The sequence below is a fragment of the Ictalurus punctatus genome, chromosome 19 (genome assembly GCF_001660625.3).
Source record: "Ictalurus punctatus breed USDA103 chromosome 19, Coco_2.0, whole genome shotgun sequence".
NCBI lineage: Eukaryota > Metazoa > Chordata > Actinopteri > Siluriformes > Ictaluridae > Ictalurus > Ictalurus punctatus.
This window is the reverse complement of record NC_030434.2, coordinates 8,275,624-8,297,871: the sequence shown is the minus strand read 5'-3', so window position 1 is coordinate 8,297,871 and position 22,248 is coordinate 8,275,624. Positions and strand designations below refer to the sequence as shown.

Below are 22,248 nucleotides of genomic sequence, written 5' to 3'. Positions count from 1 at the left end.
GCTAAGGCGCCACTGAGGGCTGCATCGGCGTTAGCTGACCGGTGGCTGTGCTTCATACAGTTCAGACAACACGCTTGTGGTGGAATGTAAACATCAGCTATGATGAACTCCCAGAGAAGGTAGTATGGACGCCAGTTGTTGATCTGGCATTCCGGGTTGGATGAAGAGGAACAAGATCATGTTACAACGTTGCTGCGATCACACTCCACCCATTGATTTTCCAACTGATACGATTGTGTGTGTGATGAATGGAGACTCACAATGCTGTATTGAAGGATCTGGTGCTGTTGGAATATTCCTGATGGTATTTGATCCTCAACCAGATATCATCTCGCAAGTCTGAACATTAGTTTCCGAATAAAAGTGTTCGCCTACAGTCCGAGATCCCGACTTTGCCAATACTACGCATCTGTGAGCTCATGTACACAGAAGAGGGAAGATCGCAACATGAGCAACGGTTCAAAAAGATGCAGTTGGCTGGCTTCACGTCTCTCGGGGAAGCACGTGTTGGCGTTGACCAAGGCTTTACGTGCCTCGACGTCCGTGTTTTTCCCACATCACACGTTGAACGTCCCGAGGTGGGAAATGACGTCATTATAACTTGCAGATCATCACTTACACGCCACCATGATCACAGCATTAGACTGAGCAACACCTCTGCAATACATTATAAAGCAATCTCGTAGCATTATTATACAGTGGTGCTTGAAAGTTTGTGAACCCTTTAGAATACTTGACATTTCTGCATGAATATGAGCTAAAACCTCATGAGATTTTCACACAAGTCCTGAAAGTAGATAAAGAGAACCCAATTAAACAAACGAGACACAAATATTATACTTGGTCATGTACTGATTGAGGAAAATGATCCAGCGTTACATATCTGTGAGAGGTAAAAGTATGTGAAGCTTTGCTTTGAGTATGTGGTGTGACCCCCTTGTGCAGTAATAACTGAAACTAAACGTTTGGGGTAAGTGTTGATCATCCTGTACATCGGTCCGTTCCTCAGTACAGAACAGCTTCAGCTCTGGGGTGTTGGTGGGTTTCCTCACATGAACTGCTCGCTTCAGATCCTTCCACAACATTTCTACTGGATTAAGGTCAGGACTTTGACTCGACCGTTCCAAAACATTCACTTTATTCTTCTTTAAGCGTTTTTCGGTAGAACGACTAGTGTGTTCAGGGTCGTTGTCTTGCTGCATGACCCACTTTCTCTGAACAGAAGTTCTGACATTCTCCTTTAGAATTCGCTGGTATCGTTCAGACTTCATTGTTCCATCAGTGATGGCGAGTCGTCCTGGCCCAGATGCAGCAAAACAGGCTCATACCCTGACACTACCACCACCATGTTTCATAGGTGAGATAAGGTTATACTGGAATGCAGTGTTTTCCTTTCTCCAAACATAACGCCTCTCATTTAAACCAAAAAGTTATATTTTGGTCTCATCCATCCACAAAACATTGTTCCAATAGCCTTCTGGCTTGTCCACGTGATCTTTAGTAAACTGCAGACAGGGGCGATGTTCTTTCTGGAGAGCGGTGGCTTTCTCTTTGCAGCCGTGCCATGCACACTGTTGTTGTTCAGTGTTCTCCTGATGGTGGACTCATGAACATCAACGTTAGCCAATGTGACAGAGGCCTTTAACTGCTTAGAAGTTCCCCTGGGTTCCTTTGTGACCTCGTGGACTACTACACGTCTTGCTCTTGGAGCGATCTTTGTTGGTCTCCACTCCTGGTGAGGGTAACAATAGTCTTGCATTTCTTCCGTTCGTACACAATCTGTCGGACTGTGGATTCGCGGAGTCTGAACTCTTTAGAGATGGTTTTGTAGCCTTTTCCAGCCTGATGAGCGTCAACAACTCTTTTTCAGAGGTCCTCGGAAATCTCCTTTGTTCGTGCCAGGACACACTTCCACAAACACGTGTTGTGAAGATCAGACATTGATAGATCCCGATTCTTTAAATAAAAGAAGGATAGGTAATATATATATATATATAAAAAATTCTAAAGGGTTCACAAACTTTCAAGCATCACTGTACATATTTCGCACATTAATCGAACATTATAAGCAATTACCTGATTTCATCGTTACCAGGTTGCTGTGAGAGCGACTGTATAATCACATTCCCCGAGTGTTCAGAAATACTTGGCCAATAAAAGTCAAAGCTGCAAACACACTCGTCACAAACACACTCCCCGATCATCTGAAGGAAGGAAGTTGAAAGAATGAGGATAGTTTACAATTTCACAACTGGAGCTAGAAACAGCACAGTGCTAGCCACCAGACACGCATCCCGACGTGCTTATTTTTTTCACATTTCCCCCAAAAAGTGACTTAACCGCCATCTAAAAACCACAAATCGTTGCCGGTGTCCTGTAGGCTCTTTCTAAAGCAGAGAGAGAATCAGTGAGAGTCCTCAGCATCTGAAGTAATGCTAAGAAAACCACATGGGCCTCTCCAATATGGCCGTCACCTAGCAACAACAGTGCACCCCCACTGCCTCCCACCAAACTCTACTTAACAAAAGGAATGAGCGATCCCAGGCACCGCTTACACAACACACTTTCCCTCTGCCTGTCCTCGGTGTTGATGTCATGGGTTTTTTGTTCTCACCACAGCCTGGCCAGTGGAAACTGGGGGCTTCGAATTTGTACGCCTCAGTCTGCTGCTGAGGGTCTAAGAAAGAGGCGATGACAAGAAAACAGAGACGGAATCCACGGACTTCATAAGGCAGACTAAACAGTCTATACCGTTGCCCTCCATCCAAATAAAAACAACTCAAAATCGACATTTCTCCAAAGAACGAAAAGACCCTGAGTATTCATTAAGAGTGAGAAAGTTGCTGTGTTAAACTGGTAGCTACGCACGGTGGTGTAAGGAACACACAGGTTCCCTTCAGTCTTCATCTTATGCGTTTGTCTTTAGCCAACTTGAGATGATAACACGGGAAAATACTAAATCAGCAAGGACACGAATTCCGATCGTGTACGATATATGTATACAAAATGATCTCTTCTGCTCTCCGTAGTGCATCACAGGTGAATATTTTAACTGGCAACCCTAATGAGAACAGAAGAAACGGTTCCTGCTGTGAAGAAGTGGAACTCAGTCATGAGCTGGTTGCTCGTATTTTTACATTCAGAACTATCGCTCCCTCTACTGGATTGAAATAGAATTACATGAGGCTAATAACACCAGAGAAATCAATGGACACAACTGGAGAAACTTTTTTTTTTTTTTGCACAGTAAAGTCTACAGTGAACTGTACTCATTTTTTGACCATCCCTGGTATAACGTACAGCGTGTCTGAAAAGTCAGGAACCACTAAGAGTACCAAGAATCTCTCCATCTCTATATATCTCTGTCTCTGGACTGAGGGAGGAAGCCGGAGGAAACCCCTGAAGCACGAGGAGAACATGCAAACTCTATATCCCTATATAAACCTATATCCCTTTCAAATAACACAAAAGCACGTGCAAATAAATAATAAATACACCACAACGAATATGTCCAGCTGCACCTCAAAAAATCTGAACATCGTGGAAAAGTTGGTTTTTCCCCCCCTGTGGTTTATTTTAAAAAGTGGAGCTTATATATTCATATATTCTAGATTCATTACACAAAGTGAAATATTTCAGGCCTTGTCTTTCGTTTTAATCTTGATTAATGCTCACAGCTCACGGAAATCAAACATCCGGTATCTCAAAATATTCGAATAAAGAATTTCTAATACAGAAATGTCGACCTTCTGGAAAGTATAAGTTATACACTCGGTACTCGTTAGGGCTTTAATGCTTTTTGGAGGAATTGCTGCATCAGTGCGGCGGTGCATGGAGGCGACCAGCCTGTGGCGCTGCTGAGGTGTTCTGGAAGCCCGGGTTCGATTCAATTCAATTCAATTCGATTTGTATGGCGCTTTTTACAATTGACATCGTCTCAAAGCAGCTTTACAGAAATATATAAACACGGGATACAGATATTAAAGGTGAGAATTTATCCCAACTGAGCGGCGACGGTGGCGAGGAAAAACTCCCTAAGATGTTTTAAGAGGAAGAACCTTGAGAGGAACCCGACTCAGAAGGGAACCCATCCTCATCTGGGTAACAACAGATAGTGTGAAAAAGTTCATTATGGATTCATATGAAGTCTGTTTGGATTTAGAAGCGGCCGTAGTCCCAGCAGTCTGGAATTGGAGTAGATGAGAGCTCCATCCAGAGGCAGGACATCCGAAACGGATCAGGCGGGTCCGGAGAGCAGAGAGGATCGTGATCTCTAGCATCTCCATAAAATCGTGTGTTGCTTTGATAGCGGCGTTCAGCTCGTCTGTATTGTCGGGTCTGGAGTCTCTCGTAGATTCTCTATGGGGTTCGGGTCAGGCGAGTCGTCTGGACGATCAAGCGCAGTAACACCACGGTCAGTAAACCGGTTACTAATAGTTTTGGCGCTGTGGACAGGTGCAGAGTCCTGCTGGAAAAGGAAATCAGCGTCTCCATAAAGCTCCTCAGGAGATAGAAGCATGAAGTGATCTAAAATCTCCTGGTAGACGCTGCATCGACTCTCGACAGCAGATGACCTGGCAACCCAAATCATCACTGACTGTGGAAACGTCACGCTGGACTTCAAGCAGCTCGGATTCTGTTCCTCTCCACTCGTCCTGAGATGAGTGATTTATCATTTCCTCTTGAAAAAACAGTGACCGGTGTAATCAGCGTTACAGATTTAATCACGTGATTATACCCGTGTGTTGCCTGATCTAAAGCTCGTATATACACTGCAACTCATTCAAAGAGAAGAAGTGTTACTGGGTTTACTTCAGACCCTGTGAGCAGCCATGCTGATCTGACGTCACGCCATAAAACCTGTTCGGAGGCGGGGACCTCGAGTCAAACCTCTCTAGATTTGGGGAACAGGGAAACAGAAACCCCCATTAATGTACATGTACATGCAAAACATGCACCGACTTAATAAAAAAAAAGTCTAAAATGATTAGAAAGTCTAAAATATCATACAACACCAACGTTAAATTAATCATGGTCTAAAATATTGTCCGGGTGGATATTTTATTCCCCCTAGAAGAGATTCTTACTTTTTTTTTTTTTTTTAACTGTTGATACAAACACTGTTCGTTCATTTAGTAATGCACGCCTTCGGTACAGAAAAACCTCCATCTTAAAACTTCACTCATTTTTATTTAAAAAAAAAAAAAAAATCAACATTTCATTTGTTACAACAGCTTATAGTAGTTACTGAATGGGCTGTACATGTCCATTTTATACAATGTTTACATGTAAAGCGATCAATGTACAAAATAGTCGAGTTAGTGGAATAACGAAATACATGACTTATTACTAACCAAATGTTGGTCACCTTGGAATATATCCTTGCAAAGCACCGTGGTATCAAAAAAAAAAAAAAAAAAAAAAAAAAAAAAAAAAAAAAAAAAAATTTTTTTTTTTTTTAAATAAAATAAAATAAAATGCAATGAATGATAAGAAAATAGTCTTCCATCGACAGGCCCCACTGTCCTTCAGTCTCCGTCTCAACTCTCTGCTACGATCCGACATGCAGGAACCAAAGTGCTTAATGTTTTACCACTCTGTGGCAGCATGAGGCAGCGAGCTCTTTGACCTCTTTGACCCCCCCCCCCCACAAACAAACAATTACTTTCAAACATCACAAGCTCTGCCAGCCAGAGGGGAAAACAAACAAACAAACAAACAAACAAACAAACAAAAACGCCTGTGCGTCAAAATCTATGAGTTAAGGTGAAACAGTAAGGCCTAATCCTGATCGTGTTTCATACCTTTGGTAGCCCCTTAATATGTTTAAAAAAGTTACACTGCTACAAGCATGAAAACGACGCTGGCGCCTGATGAACTGTCGATTCTTTCAGAACTCTGTCACGCCTCCGTGAAGGTTTCAGACTCGCGCGCTGTCGTACCGGTAACTACGCCGAAGTACCTAAAGTGCAGTAGGAGAGTAGGAGAATATGGCCTGACGACAATGCTGCTTGAACTTGGATGGTAATCAAATGACCGATACACTGAGAAGGGAAATTACCCAGGAGCCCTTGCAGTAAGGAGAGACCATCAGGGCTTAAACGGGGCAAAGTCTGTAAAGAATGTAAACGGATATGTATATATCTGATTGTACCGCGTGACGTTTCAGATCCATCACAGTGAAGAGATGCAGTGGACTTTTTGCACAGGGGAGAAAAAAGGAAAATTTTTTATATATATATATATATATATATATATATATATATATATATATATATATATATATATATATATATATATATATATATAAAATGAAATAATAATAATAAAAAAGGCAGCGGCGTGACTGGAACTGTCCAGAGTTACACTGAATCAGAAAAGAAATGCGGATTATTACCTGTGAGCGTTTTCGACAGGGTTGCCAAGTGAACAAAAAGACCACCTCAATGTGCGCTGTATTAAAACAGAACTCGCGCAGACGCGACAGGCTGATTGTCTACAGAACAACCTGGACGTGTGTAACGTGACGCATGGGTCTTGCGCTCCGAACAGATGGTAGAAGGACTCATCCAAGTCTCTAACACAGGAAGGGGGGAAAATATTTGTGCTGGTGTAATGTCCCTTATTTGACAACAGATAAAACTGCAAACTATTAATCATGCCCACTTTATCATGATGGTATGAAGAGTGATGAAAAGCAACACAGGCCCAATAATAATAATAATAATAATGCTTAAAAAGTCCTGATTCAGCCACAAACCGATGTTAATATATATATATATATATATAGAGGCAGGTTTTTATGTATTACGAGCATCAGAGCTGATCCAGCAACACTTCTCTGTCCTTGAAAAGCATGAAAAAGAAAACAAAATGAAACAAGACAAACTTTGCACTAACACTCCAGGACTGTGCGCTGTAAAATAACCCCAGAGTATCTGTAAAAACTGGACTTTTGACGCGGACGGGACAGACCGGCGTGAATCGCTGCTCTCCGGCGTCTGACGTTCGGCACGGATTGTCGCTGTACTCTCACCGGTATATACGTTTTTTGTTTTTGTTTTTAATAGAAAAATAGAACGAAAGCATATATCGAAAGCATACTGGTAAAGCACTGCAAGGATATCGTGGAGAGATTTACAAGTTTTCTTCCTTTTATAGCTTATAAATATGGTATCTATACAATATGTGGTACAAAAATATTTTGACATTTTATGGGCACTGGTAGTCTTCAAAAAAAAACAAACAAAAAAAAAAAACAACAAAATAATGATTTAAAAGAGCTTTTTTATAAAAAAAAAAAAAAAAAAAAACGAAAATCAAAAACTGCTGAGGCACGATAAACTTGTCCTTGATTGTGTATTGAATGTTTGTGAGGAATATTTTTAATATATAATTCCCATAAGGAATACACAGTGCTGATGGCTGGTGAGGAGATGGCAGGGAGAAAGGACAGAGTATATGAGAGACGTGCTCCGAGTTGTGACCTCCTGCTAGGGACGTGTCTGGTGTGCAGTTGCAGTAAGGTGTGATAGGAGGAGGGGAAAAAAAGAAAAGAAAAAAAAAATCCCCAAACAAAAAAAATCATAATCATTTGAGGCAAAAGTGAAGATTTTGGTTATTTGCTCAAGACTGTAGAGTGGCGTTTCCTCATGTGTCCTGGAGCTCGTTTTTAGAGCCACTTTTCAGCAGCACCACACGTCAGTCTGACCGGCTGTCGTTTTCTTATTGCTACAGTTCATAGCTTTTCCTTTTCCGGTAGCGCCACGCTGCGCTCGACACAAATACGAACGCGACAACAGGGTGGAAAAAGGTCACCCGGAGCAACACGTTCTCCTGTGAGCTCGTAGGAGAGCTCTAGGTGGACTGGCTGATCAGAAGATCTAGTGGTTGAGCTTCAGACAAAATGGCCCCAGTGAACAGAGCTGACTGGTGTAATGCCAGCGAGAGCCACAGCGAGGCTCCAATCTCCTTCTCCGTCCCGTCTCTCCGCCTCGTTTTTTTTTTGGCATCAGAAAAATGTGACAACCTGCAGTCCTCTCCTCAGGTTTCCCCCCGAGCGCTCCAGCCTCCTGAACAGGTAGCTTGATTACGCACTCTCGGTTTAAGGCAACGTGATGTCTGTGTGAATTTAATAAAACTTTCTTCTTTAAAAAAAAAAATTTACAAATTTTTTTTTTTTTTTTTTAGCAATACAAAGCTCTATGGCATTACCGATAAACGCTGTATAGAAAATATATAAATATGCTTTCTTTTCTTTCTCATTTTTTTTTTTTTTTTTTTTTTACAAGTATCCGCCACCTCTGCACGCCAAAGTGTCTTTTTTCCCCCCCATAAAAACTGTTTCTCGTTCTTTACAGAACAACATACACATCAGTCACTCTTCTTTATTTAAAAAAAAAAAAGAAAAAAGAAAAGAAAAGAAAAGAAAAGAAAAAAAAAGTCATTCTATGCACAGATGCTATTTACACTGATTGAGATGGTTGGGCGGGGTGGGGGCGGGGCTATGGACGTGGTTGGTGGGGCTCAGGACGAGTCGGTGCAGGGTGAGGGAGGCGGAGGGTACAGGTGCTGCGAGTAGCTGCGCTCTGTGTACGGCGAGGGCGGGCAGCTTTCGCAGTTCTCCTCGGCTGACAGGTACTGGCTGCGCGGCGTGGGTGGTGGCGGGAACGGCTCCGAGTCGTAGTTGGCGTCGCTTGCGTAGCCCTTGGCCATGACGATGGAGGAGATGGGCTGTGCTCTGCGGCCGGGCGTGTAGTCGCTGTCGCATACGTCTGTGCTGCACGGCGTGGTCGGAGGAGCGAAGTGCCGGTAGCTGTATGGTCTGTAGCTGTGAAAATGAGCAAACGCAGAGAGGACTCGGTTTATAGACGCAGAGCTGCTTGGTAACCTTAAGAGTATAATGGACACAACAGTTACACCAGTACTACTGGGGGAAAAAAATCTTACAGCTTCAAGCTGTTTGGATCTCCTGATATCAAAGAACAGTTTCGATTGAACTATTTAAAAAAAAAAAAATCATGACACATAAGCATCTCAAACTTCGTCCTGTCTAACGCTGTTCCTAAAACTGGCACGAAAACACAGGAAAAGTTCAGAAAAATACTGGAAAAAGATAAGATTGCAAGCTTGAAGAGATTTCAAGGGATGTGTTTTAATTATTACGTCATACGTACTGTTTAAGAGACGCCGAGAACGGGAATTCGGGCATTTAAAAAAAAAAAAAAAAAGAAAAAGAAAAAAGGAAAGGATATTTTACTGAAATTGTTTTGCGTAGTTCCTACAAGCTGTGAAGCTCAATCATGACTTCGATGAGAGAAGAAGGTAGTATTAGATCGTATACCTGTACGAGCGGTGCGTGGAGGGACTGTTGGACGAGTAGCCGAACTCCATTGTGTACTGAGAGCGCACTGTAGCTGGAGAAGGAGGAGGGTTCAGGATCTGGGTGGGATAAAAAAAATAAAACGAACATTAAAACCTTAGAGAACAATCCTTTTGTTTTGTATAGCAACGTCTTAAAAGGTCATCGATCTTTTATCGGGCTGATTAAGAGCCAGTCGGAAGCTGCTAATAAAGTCCAGAGCCGCTTGGTCTCGGGTGTGTAACGATGGAAAAGCCGTGCAGGAACCATTGAAGAGGGACGAGGGTGAGTCACAGACAGAGAGGGGAACACGATCACTGGGTATGGCAACCCGTTCACCCTCTCTCCAACAATCTACACCTCCGTATTGTTCTGTAATGTTACGGAGCGCTAGTTTATACCAAAGGTCCGACGCCTGGTGCGTTTCCGGACTCGGAGATGAAACTATGACTTGTGGTTGCTAGGACGTTAAAGGTGAACCTGGACAAAGTGTGTTTGGAGCGGACGCTTCGTTCTGCTTACAGGAGGGAAGTAAGTGCCCTTAGTGCTGGACGAGCTGCTGGAGGAAGCGCCCGTTACGTGAGCACGGTCGTACGGCGGTCCGCTGCTTCCGCCCATGACGCTCAACGAGCCAATCACAGACTTCCCACGAGACATGCCTGCGAAAGCGTAGACAAAAACGTTAAGGGATAAAACGGACAGTGTGTGTGTGTGTGTGTTTGCTCACGTGCAATCGAAGCGGTGCGTCATCGAGTCTCACCTGGAAGGGAGGCGGACAGGGAGCTCGGATGCGGCACGTAGCCCAGCGGCACAGAGGACGGCCCGTGCACGACAAAATCGTTGGTCATGGTCTCGCCGTCGTCCTTCATCTGTGGGCAGAGGACGCGCTGACACACGAAGTACACGGCGCCCACGACGAACAGCGTCATCACCACGCCGACGATGGAGCCGATGGTGTTGGTGGGCTGTGGGGAAGGCTCCTCTGTGGGGTCTGTTTATAAACAATCAGCACGTTATATACAGCGCCACAGCAGTTAAAAAAAAAACGACAATATCAAAAAGCGAGCTTACAGCAGCCAATTTCATCCGAATTGTCTGTGCAGTCCGTGTTATGGTCGCACTTCTTGTGCTTGCCAATGCACTGACCGTTGTTACAGGTGAACTGATCCGGAGGGCAATGAACTGCAGGAGAGTGGAAACACATGGCTGTTGGTTAATGAAGCGGTAACGCATTCTCACGCAAAACTACGCTCGGGCGGGAACTCGAGCCAGATCTCAGAACTGACTGAGATTGGAAAACGTTCGGTGTAAAACATTCGACCAGGGACAGACGAGCCGATAGAACAGAAGCTCGGATTCTATTGCGCTCAAAATGATGAGCGTGACGCGAGAGCGGCTATGGTTAGAAAGCACGGGCCGTACCGTCGCACTTGTTCTCGTCCGAGCGGTCCTGGCAGTTGATCTCTCCGTTGCAGCGCAGTGAGAGGTCCACGCACTGCTTGCTGTCGCACTGAAACTCGTCGTCCGAGCACACGGGGCAGTCGTGCTCGTCGCTTTCGTCTTTGCACTCGACGTATCCGTCGCAGCGCCAGGCCTGCGGGATGCAGTCCACCTCTCCCGAGGTGCACGAGAACTGCTCCGGGGAACACGTGGGCGGCTCTGGAAGGGAGGCACCGACGTGAATACGACACGTCTTATCGTTCAAGGCAGCTTTTTTTTGCTAATGCTAATTTCCGGAGACTAACTGCAGGCTTTAAAGCTTCATAAAACATTACCTCCACAGGAAAGTTCGTCCAGCAGGAGGACCAGGTGAACAGGGCAGGAGCAGCGCGTCGTTCCATCCCCCTTCACGATACAGATGTGGGAGCATCCTCCGTTGTCTAAGGTACAGGGGTGTTTATCTGGAACGCACAGGAAGAGAGGTGTAAATGTTGCTCTTTCGCGGCAGATTCGTTCTAGCGTCCCCAGACGATCCTGCGCTTCGACTTTATTTCACTGGAACGGATGCCTGCAAACCTGTGGAGCCCGGGCAGTGTATATCTGCACATCACGGAAAACTGCAACCGCTTGGAAGGATACACGTCCCGAACTGTAAATCCTAAACTTTCCCCAAAACGACTGCAAAAGCCTTCCAAGAATTAATCCTTCATTTTAACTTTATTTATTTATTCATTTTTTAACGGCAAGTCTACGTTCGGTCCATCGACTCTTACAGCACACGTCGATACGGTCAATCTCCGCCATCCTGTTTATCAACAAGATCGTGCGTTCGGCTTTGAGAGGCTGTTCGCACACGTTCCCGAATAAACTCGACGTTTGTCAAATGACTCATTCTTCCCATGAACGTGCCAAATAATGCGGTGCTGAGGGGAAAAAAAAAAAGAAAAGAAAAGAAAAGCCACAATCGAAAGATAAAGGGTGGCCTAGCACAGACATATTTATCTCCAGCATGTCCTCGCGAGTGAGGAGCGCGACTTACTGTACTCGTCCACGTGAAGCTCGTGGACCGCGTGGATGTCCGTAAGGGCGGTAATCCGAGCTTGGATTTTCGTGCGTCCCGCTCGCGTCGTCTTGTCGATGCGCTCGATCATCTGCTGCTGACGATCGATCCAGTAGAGGTGGTTTCCGAACACCGTCAAACCCACTGGCTGCAGTATGTTGGAGTCCTCGATCACAATCCGGTTGGCGCCTGCAAGGGGAAAGAAAAAAGAAAGGGGGGGGGGGGGGGGGGGGGGGGGGGGGGGGGTACAAGGGAATGGAAATTGGTGAGGACTGAAGGGAAACTACAACAAGTCCATTAGTCTAGCGTGTGCGGGAAACAGAAAAGCACACACACACACACACACAAAACAAAAAAACAAAACAAAAAAAAACGATTAACCGCCAGGGAAACAGGATATATTTGGACCGGGAGAAGTGATTTATAGTGTTTTGGCACTGGAGAGCATTTGCGTAACAATCTAATGTGGGACAGCAGAGGGGGAAATCATTTTTGCGTGATGAGAATAATGGGTAAAATGTGTCTGAATCAGGGCCAGACCTCACAAAAAGCTTTCCAGCAGAAAATGAGTGAAAACACGTATACGGTGCAGTAAAAAAAAAAAAAAAAAAAAAACGGACTCCACAGAACACTACTTGCTTCTTCACTGGTGCTGTGAGGAGTGTAACCGTGCTTCGAGTTGCACCTCCCATTAACTCGGCTTTCTCTAATCTACACCGAGGATAAAACCTGCTAGCGATTTTACACTTAAAGGGTTGCGATGATGGAAAAAACATTTCAAATAAAAAAGTTGCTGTGCTGGAATAATCAGAGCTGGACAACAGAAAGGGGGAATTTATATCGCGTTACAGGCCGCGCATCACACTCCGCTGTGACTGACGCTCGGATAAACGTGCGGATTTCCACAAGGAGAAAATATTTTCTTTTCATTTGGACTGCTTTTTCAGCCTCGAGTCAATCCTGTTGTTCGGCTGTTGCTAGTGTTATTTTCTGCATGATGTTCACACTGGGTGTGATGAGAAAAATCGACCGCGCTGAAGTGATCAGCACTGGAGACGGGTGTGGACGTAGTGGTGAGAAATGCTTTCTCGTACCTGGTATTAACATCTCTCCGGGCGATACGACTGCAAAGTAAACGGCCGAGACGTATATCGGGTTACGACGGGAGGCGAGATAAGCGAAGCGCTCGAGCCGCTATCTCTTAGCCTCGCGAGAACTCTACCCCACGACGTTTACGTAGTTCCCAGGCTTGTGCAACGACCGAGTCGATTAATCGTTCCTGTGTTGCTGTTCGGAAAGCGTTCACACTACGGTGTTATGTGGTCCTGGACAAACTGCAAGATGCGCAAGACACAGTGTATCGACCGACCAGAGCGTCCCGACGATTCCGTCGAGATTTGGATTGGCTTGTATATATATTTATATTTTTTGGTCTGGGTTTTAAAGTGGCATTGGGTTGCTTTCATCAGATTTGGCAATGCACTTACTGACAAAATGGGCTCACAAGCTATCATAAGGTCATACATACACAACTGCTGGTTTTTGAAGACTGTATAATAAAGAACCAAATCGCCGGCCCAAGCCGGACTGAACAGTTACTCAGAATTTTCACATTTAGTCTCATTACTGCTCAATCAGTACCTCCCGGAAAGGCGCTTAATGACTCACCAGATAGATCGCTGCTCTCGATGCGACGCAGGTCCATGTCGGCCCAGAAGAGTTTGCCCAGCTCGTTGTCGATGGCGAGGGCGACAGGTTTGCTCAGGCCACTGAAGAACAGCACCTCTCGCTCAGTGCCGTCCAGAGCTGCCCGCTCGATCTTAGGAGAGCGCTCCTGCAGGTTGGTGAAGTACATGTACCTGCAGGTGACAGAGCGGGAAGCTTCGACATCAGTGACCAGCGATGGTCTGCTAACAACTTTTTATTCCATGCTGCCTAATCCTGCGCACGTGAAAAGGTTTAAAACCGTTACCCGGAACAGTTAAAGCTATAAACACGGGCACAACAATATCTTTACGAGCAACAGATGGGCAACAAACTGCTTTAACCAACTTAACGGATAACGCTCTAAAAAACAATCCCAGACAAACCCCAGGAGGTTTTCCTGTCAACGTTTCCTCTTTTGGAGCCGTAGAGCTTTGTTTATTTATTTATTTATTTATTTATTATAACAAGGAACCTCAACGTGACCTTAAAAAACATCATCAGAAAAATGCCTGCAATGGGAGTTCAAGTACAGTTTCACAACACAGCCTAACAGCCGAAGCAAGACTTTGGAGATTCATGACCTAGTACCCAATGCAGCTGAGCATTTAAACGATAAAACAAAAAAAAGACGCTAGAACGGTGCTTGAAAAACAAGGCACTGAAACAATGGTTCCTCTCACCCTCTCTCGGGGTTAACCACAATGGCCCGGGGCTTGTCGTGCTCTCCACGGAGCACCACTCCGACACGCGAGCCGTCGAGGCGCGTCACGTTGATTACGTTGGTCACCTCGCTGGTCCAGTAGATGAAGCGGCTGTAGATGTCGATGCTCAGGTCAAACGGTTGCAAGCCCAGATTGTGGCCCCCCACCGCGTTGGACACCACGGTCATACTCTGAGGAGCCGGGATTAAAGCGTCATAATGCAACACTACGCAGCGAAAGTGATCGTGTAACCAACACACCGCTACAATATTACCAATACAACAACAAAAACGGAACTTACACACACAGAAACAGACCTACAAGCGGGTCGTTTACCTGATTGCCGTCCTCCTGGGCACGACGGATGACGTTCTGCTTGGAGTCGATCCAGTAGAGCTGCTTGTCGAGTGGGTCGTAGTCGATGGCTCGCACGTTGCGCAGGCTGTGAATGGGCAGGATGATGTCAGGGCTCTGCTGCTCATCCATTACCATGCGATTAATAGCGGACTTCTGGCTGAACAGTAGGAAAGAGGTGGGTGCTGAAAGGGGCAAAGAAGACAGGCCGTTAAAAACCACTCTTATAAAAAGGTTTATCTATCTGGCTACTAACAGAAAAAGTTTTCACCAGAAACCTTTTGGCGAAACGTTTGACACGGACACAGACACCAGCTTTATACTACTACTACTACTGCACAACATACCGACGACAAATGAACAAAACAACCGAGTTCAATTCCTCCAAATCAGATCCATATATTTATTTATTTATTTTAAGACGGGGCGTGTGCTCGGAAGGGGGAAAACAAGGGACATGGCCAAAACACGTGACGTGTGTTTTGTACGCGTTACATCATTAAAGTGGGCTAAAAAATACTGCGAGCTGGTCACGTATCCGTGTGGGGGGAAAAAAAGATTAATAAACACTTAACAAGGTCAGGAATGGTGCAAAACTGAAGTCAGGACTGTAAATAAACCTATTAGCAGCTATTAGCTGCAACCACGTTGAATGTACAACTGAAATAAAATACACCTGCAGGTTCATCAGTACTGCTTCTCCACTCCTCTGGATTTGTAGCACAATTAATGCTCACTGCTCGTTTAAGCGTTCTGAAAACGTAGAGAATAGTTCTACCTGTGAGCCAAATAATAACACACGTATGCACACTCACCTCCCAGGCGCACACACAAGCACGTACGCCGTGCCTCCTGAAGCCCCCCCCCCCCCCCCCACACACACACACTCTCACCCCCCCACCCCCGAGTGAGGCCTCGACATGAGTCTGGAGTGTTTTTACTATGTCGTACACGGCAAGGGAGCTGAGGACGACTTAAAGCAGGCTTTGGTTTCTTGCTGCCTGCCAACTTGGCAGCAGCCTAGGCGACCGAGAGAGCTTTAAAAAAAGCTCAGCGCAGGCCTGCAGCTGAAAGTTCCCCCTCTCGGAAGGCCTCGTTTAGCTCCAGGGCTGCACACTCCCCATAACTCCCTATAACCTGATCTGCTCAGAGCTGCTTCGAACCCCGCACAGCCTCGTACTCGTCAAGATCAACAGGAAGGAGTGTGAGCAACCGGGGCATGAGCCATGAGAGTTGTTTATGCACAAAATGAGTTACGGAAAAGTGGGCACACATCTGGAGTTTGAAATAGTAGACTTAACGTGGAAATGCACACATTGCACGCTCTCTCCTGTGTGTGTGTGTATGTGTAATTTATATATATATATACACACACACTATATATATATATATATATATATATATATATATATATATATATATATATATATATATATATATATACATACACACACGGTACACACAATGGAAATGTTGATGCATTGAGACCACGTTGCCAATGCTGTGCTAAAGAGTAAGTGTGGTTTTCTCTCTCTCTCTCTTTTTTTTTTTTTTTTTTTTTTTTTTTAAAGGTCAGAATGATTTTTTTCGGCTTACAACAAGCTGGGTTTGATTCCTACGCAGCATCCTCTTGTAGATATAATCCTGATTAGAGCCTGCATTAGAGACATCGTCAGAGAGAAATCACACGATCCTCTTTGATCTTTACAGATACAAACAATTTCGGGGGCACTTCTGCAATAAGTACTTTCCAGCAGGAACTATCTGATGGGTCTGGAGTCTCTCAGACCACCGGTTCTCAAACTGGGGTCCGGGGGTCCACGAAGCACAGGTTAGGGGACTTGTTTTGATATTGTTACAGTGGGGGGAATCACAATGCACATTATCACAGTGATTATATTTCGGGTCCGAGCACCGACGTCAACTCAGACCTAACGTGGTCGATCAGGAAGAGAACGCTGTACAGCTCCAGAGAATGTTTGAAAAATGTAAATAACGTTCATCGTAATAAATCCACGCTGAAGGGTGGTGTGTGTGTGGAATTTATACCGTTAAAAGGGGTCCCTGACTACAAAAAAATAAAATACATTTCAGAACCACTGACTTAGACCTCCCTAAGCCACGCTTGCAGGAGCTTGATTTCAGCCTGGCTCTGATTTATAAAGAGGATCGTGTGTAGAACACAGAAAATGCATGTTTCTATAAATATGAAACTTACAATACAAGCATGGCAAGAGACGAATTTGGCTGACCAGAACTACACTTTTGGTTTAGTCATATACGAGTTAATCAGGACTAAAATTACTTCTTTTTTTTTTTTGACAACAGACCTAAACCAAGCCTTCAAGCCATTCTTCTAACTATGCTTAAAATAAGTCTTTCTTGAATGTTCTGGCATTGTTAGACCTACAGATTTCCACATCTGTCCTCTCCAAGCTGGGTGAATCTTTATATAAAGAGACATATATATATATATATATATATATATATATATATATATATATATATATATATATATATAGATAGATAGATAGATAGATAGATAGATGTGTGTGCGAGTACGTGTGTATGACAGCGTTCGTATATAGCTCACCGCTGCAGGTCTTGTTGTCGTCGTTGAGCGAGTAATGCGCCGGGCAGCCGCACACATAACTGCTGATGGGCACGGCCAGGCACAGGTGCGAGCAGTGGCCGTTGGTGGAGGCGCAGGCGTTCCAGCCTCCCTGACGTGACGAGTGGAACACCAGGATGTCCATGACGTAGTCCAGATGGCCCTGAATGAGCGTGCGGTTCTGCCCGCTGGTTTTGTTAGCACGCTCGATGCTGCGCTGGCTCCAGTCCGTCCAGTAAATGTAGTCTTGGTATTGCGTGAGACCAAAAGGGTGGGGCAAGTCATCTGCGATCACCTCACGCTCAAGACCTTAAGCAGGAGCGGTGTAGTTAAAAAAATAAATAAAATAAAATAAAAACACATTTTAAAAAAAGGAAGAAAATGGATTAAACGCTGTGTCAAACAATAAACAAATATTCCTCCATTCCAGGTAAGATTATGGCGATTCAAAAAAAATAAATTATTCTCAGGCACTGAAGGTCTGTGACGTGTGTGTGTATACAGAGAAAGAACTCCTGCACCCTCCACACACTTCCCCCGTTAACGTACCAATCTCTACAACCTGAAGCACTCGAATTTTAAATATTAGAAACGTGACTGGACGTCGGAGCTAGAACTCATCAGACGAAACCCAGGTTAAAGCGTGAAGCTGAACTGAAGATGGCTCTCACCAAGCATGTTGGAAGACTCGATAAGCGTGGTGTCCAGGTCGGTCCAGTAGAGCCGCCTCTCAGCGTAGTCAATGGTGAGCCCGTTAGCACGACCCACGTTGGGCACCAGCGTGATGCGTCCGGTTCCATCCATGGCTGCGCGGTCAATCTTGGGTCTCCCACCCCACTCGGTCCAGTACATGAAACTGGAGAAGAGAAGGCAAAAATGAATGCTGGGTGCTTGTCATGCTCACGCTGCTGTATTGTGCTACTGAAAAGCAGTACGTGACTCACACGCACGTATCAATATACTAAGAGGTGACAAAGTGGCTCTGTGATGCCGTAGGAGGCATTCCGCTGCTGCTCCGAATCAATCGGATGGCTCATCGAAGCGGTTCTGATGGCCTATTGTTGTTTTTTCCCGTCAATTTGTTCGTACAAATACATAAATCGGGACTTAAAATCCTGTACTCTGGTTGCGCAATGAGAAAAAGGTGTCAGCTTTACCCTTCAGCCGGGTCCAGCGCTAGAGCTCGTGGACTGTCCAGGTCTTTCCACACCAGGACCTGCCTGTGCTGGCCATCCAGCTTTGCCACCTCGATGCGGTTAGTGCCGGTGTCAGCCCAGTACAGGTTCTTGCCCAGCCAGTCCACCGCCATGCCCTCTGGATAGTCCAGACCAAACTCGACCACATGCTCCAACGCACTGCCGTTCATGAATGCTCGGCTGATGGTCTATTTAGCGTGAGAAGGGAAAGACAAAGCGTTAAGCCATGACGGCAAACAAACTGATTTGCGTCTCAATATTTACAATAATCATCATGTGATCCGCAAGGGCATCCAAGATTTATTATAATGAACTATCGAGTAGATTTCTTTGCGTTGGTCCTATTTCCACTTACTACTTTACCCACAATGCCATTCAAACAGCCGCTGCATATGGTTCCAGCTTGAATCAACCGCTGCATGGGCTCTATCCAAAAGGACCAGTGCAGCGGTGCTTTAATTATTTGGTCTATACAGCTCTCACACTCTCATGTGCATACTCGTATCTTCTAACTGTGTTTTATAGCTACACTGTATTCTGGAGTCCAAATCTGTGGTTTGTCTCTACTACGTCTACATTGGATTTCTCATTAATACGACAACAAGGAAAAGCCTGGGGGGGAAAAAAACCCCCCAAAAAACTACCAGACACGGTAATCTGGTCGCAGAACGGCACAAACCATCCGAAATATTTATTTTTTTTGCAAATAAATAATATAACAGCTATGCATATCTACTTTCTAGAACAGTCTCTGCTTGTGCACCAGCGTTTGAAGTATTCAGGAGCGAATACACTTGTACATACACACCCAATTCTAACCTTCTCCCATTCATTATCCCAAAACAAACCAAAAAAAGATCCCAAATCAGTAATGAGGCAACTGATCAAATGTGATTAGAGAGATTCGGGAGACATGCAGGAGACTACGAGGATGAGTGAGAGAGTCTGAGAATGAGCAAGAGACAAGTAACGCACGAGAGAGAGAGAGAGAGAGGAAGGAGAAACCAAGCTATCAATTATTTCCAAACTGGTATCTCTGGGGAGCCCATTACTGAGCCATGCTTTAGGCAGACAGCCAGCAAGCCAAGAAGAAGAAGAACAGGCAGGTAGGGGTGTGTGTGTGTGTGTGTGTGTGTGTGTGTGTGTGTGTGTGCATGCAATTTCCTTCCTTCTCCTCACCTTCAGTGTGATGTCGGTCCAGTAGATGCGGTTGTCGGTAACGTCGAAGTCGAGCGCTGATGCCTCCTTGACGCCGGTGAGCGGGATGGCCACGTTGTTGTTGTTGGTTTCGAGGGAGATACGCCGGATGTCAGTGTGACGTGAGAAGAGCAGGAAGGCTTCCGGCACGATGCACGTGCTCATGTCGCCCATGAGCTCCAGGCCGATGGGACACGCACATGCCACGCCCTGTGGCCTGAACAGGCACAGGTGACTGCAGCCGCCGTTGTTCTCGGCGCACGCGTTCGTCCCTGCGAACGAGAAAACGTACACGAGTGAGTACGGGCGTCTGCACGGCTCTGCACAGATCCGGCTTTGTCATTACAAACGACCTCGTCCGCACGCCAATATGCCGTTTACGTTCTCGCTTTTGCCTCAATCGTTACTCGTCTATCTACTTAGTTGTTTCTGCGCTCCAGAACAGGTCGAGCTCGAACAGTTCCGCTGATGTGGCTACCAGGTAAGTACGCTAATTGCTGGTTTTTGAATCTTACTTGCTAGCAGCCATTCTCGGTGTGTTAACCGAACACTGGACTGGTTTAGTTCTCTTGTAAACCTGTGTCGGTGTTCTCACCGGCCAAGCAGAGCTACGAGACGTCCCACTCACCGAAAGCCTGGTGGACGTAGGTGGCCTTCAGCCCCATGAGGTCAGGCAGCTGGTCGATGATCACTTCCCGTTCGGCGGTGCGCTTGTGCACGCGCTCGATGCTCCGCCGCTGCCAGTCCGTCCAGTAAACGTAGTCGCCCAGCAGGGTGAAGCCAAATATGTGCGGAAGTTTGTCCTCGACCAAGATCCGGCGACCCGTTCCGTCCATGTTCATCATCTGAGATAGACACGGTGAGAAAGGAAAGGGTGAGAGGGTTTTTTCTTTTTTTAAAGACCTGCGCGACTTTCAACAGCAAGTTACGTACAAATGAATACATCACTGCGCAGCATGCAGGCGGATTCAATTGGACGTGTGTGTGTGGCTCTCTAGCAAGCCATCTACCCTGTATTAATTAGCGGCAGCCGGACAAACAAGCAGCTGTGCACATGGCCACCACATTCCCTCTGTTCTGACGAACAAAATTCTAGTGCATATGTAGTATATACGAGAGAGAGAGAGAGAGATTGTGTGTGTCAGCGAGCATTGCCTGAAACGCAGCAGTTTTCACTTCCTTTGAATTCCACAGCATGTATTTACCTTTTCTCCTCTAATCCAAACACACATACACAAAAGACACGCACCCCTTCCTTTTTTTAATTATTATGATTAATTTTTTATTAAGGCACAAAAGAAAAAAAAAATTCCTTCCACAAATCCCATACAATAAGCACTTCTCCTATCGGACGTTTCAATCTTAACAAAAAATCTCAACCTTGGCCCATCGGACAGAAATCATCTCTGCGGCTCCTGTGGGAATCACAGTCCTTCTTGCCACACGCCGGTCACGCTGCCAGAATCTCAGCCCTCAGAAATGCTACACTCCGGCATCCTCGCCCACCAGAACTCTCCGTGTTTTTGTTTCTCTCTTCAGCTCATATGCAGCTAATATATTCCAATTGGTTAAAACCATCCGAAAAATTCGAATGTACTGAATAGATACAAAGGGGGGAGGGGGGGGTGGGGGATCCAGAAAGCGTAAGTCAGCTGGCTTTCAGCGTATTACATTTTCTACTCGCTCCCTCTACTAAGAAAATGGAGTTTCCATCCTTAGTTTGATGGCATCAGCCAAAAGGTCTCCAGTGGTTTGGGAGTTGTGACCACAGTGTGGTGTTGGTTTCAGATTCTGGGGCTATTCTAAATAGTGCAGACCACAGATGGAGTAGAGGCCGCAATCGGAACCAGATGTGGGCTGTAGCCGCAAAACGCCGCCTTTCCGAGCAGAGACGTGCTAGCCCGGGCTCCTCTCCCCTTCTCACACCCCCGACACGCTCGCCCTTTCAAACCTCGGCGCAGGTACAAAAGCCGTGCTTAGCTGTGCAAATAGCGGCGGTGATGTGTTACGCCCTAGCTCTGATCGGTTCAATTCCGCGGCTGCAGAAAACCGGAGAATCGGCATTACGTCAGGTCGGGTTTGTTTGCTCTGGTGGTGAAGAATACAGAATTCAAAAGGCTTGCAAACTCGCACTCACGTCTGGGCCGTTCGTCTCTTTTCGAACGTTCCTGGACAAGTAAACCTTCAACAGAGGCACATTTGTGACTTAAATCTAAACAAATCAAAACGGGTGGAATTACAAAACGGTCACACGTCAAACGCCTAGTGGGCGTGCCATTTTCGCAAGCGTTGTTTTTGTTGTCGTTTTTATTCATTTCCATTTTTAAGGGGAAAAGCTAGTGGTGTAGCCTAGGCCTGAAATTCACCTGGCAGAAAAGCTGAGTCACTGAAGGGGAAAGGACAGAGAAACGGTGTTACAGAAATGAGGTTCTCCTGCATCATGCGGCGATTCGAAACAAAACGAGGAAATCTGATATTAATTTGCAACCCTTCAGAAATTTGTCATTCATTTAAACTGTCACTTTCTGCACATCTGATTCCGCTTCGCCAGCTAACGTCACCCCGCACCTTCTCCCCAGATCCGATGTACTGTTGATGCGGCGATTCGGCACGGTCGTGTG

At 45.6% G+C, this 22,248-nt stretch overlaps 1 protein-coding gene across 1 annotated transcript in view; it reads right to left on the bottom strand.

Annotated features, from left to right (window-relative positions):
* Positions 1–7,132: 7,132 nt before the first annotated feature.
* The window catches only part of lrp6 (low density lipoprotein receptor-related protein 6), a 47,763-nt gene continuing 32,647 nt past the window's right edge, over positions 7,133–22,248 (bottom strand). The window contains exons 8-23 of the mRNA XM_017494434.3: positions 20,256–20,472; positions 19,610–19,899; positions 18,392–18,618; positions 17,906–18,090; positions 17,217–17,543; positions 14,606–14,808; positions 14,249–14,460; positions 13,530–13,720; positions 11,841–12,050; positions 11,137–11,262; positions 10,784–11,020; positions 10,433–10,543; positions 10,122–10,352; positions 9,884–10,020; positions 9,344–9,441; positions 7,133–8,830 (exon numbers count right to left, since the gene is read on the bottom strand). Coding sequence (XP_017349923.1) covers positions 8,527–8,830; positions 9,344–9,441; positions 9,884–10,020; positions 10,122–10,352; positions 10,433–10,543; positions 10,784–11,020; positions 11,137–11,262; positions 11,841–12,050; positions 13,530–13,720; positions 14,249–14,460; positions 14,606–14,808; positions 17,217–17,543; positions 17,906–18,090; positions 18,392–18,618; positions 19,610–19,899; positions 20,256–20,472 — 3,306 coding nt within the window. The 3' untranslated portion in view covers positions 7,133–8,526. The remainder of the gene's footprint in view (positions 8,831–9,343; positions 9,442–9,883; positions 10,021–10,121; positions 10,353–10,432; positions 10,544–10,783; positions 11,021–11,136; positions 11,263–11,840; positions 12,051–13,529; positions 13,721–14,248; positions 14,461–14,605; positions 14,809–17,216; positions 17,544–17,905; positions 18,091–18,391; positions 18,619–19,609; positions 19,900–20,255; positions 20,473–22,248) is intronic.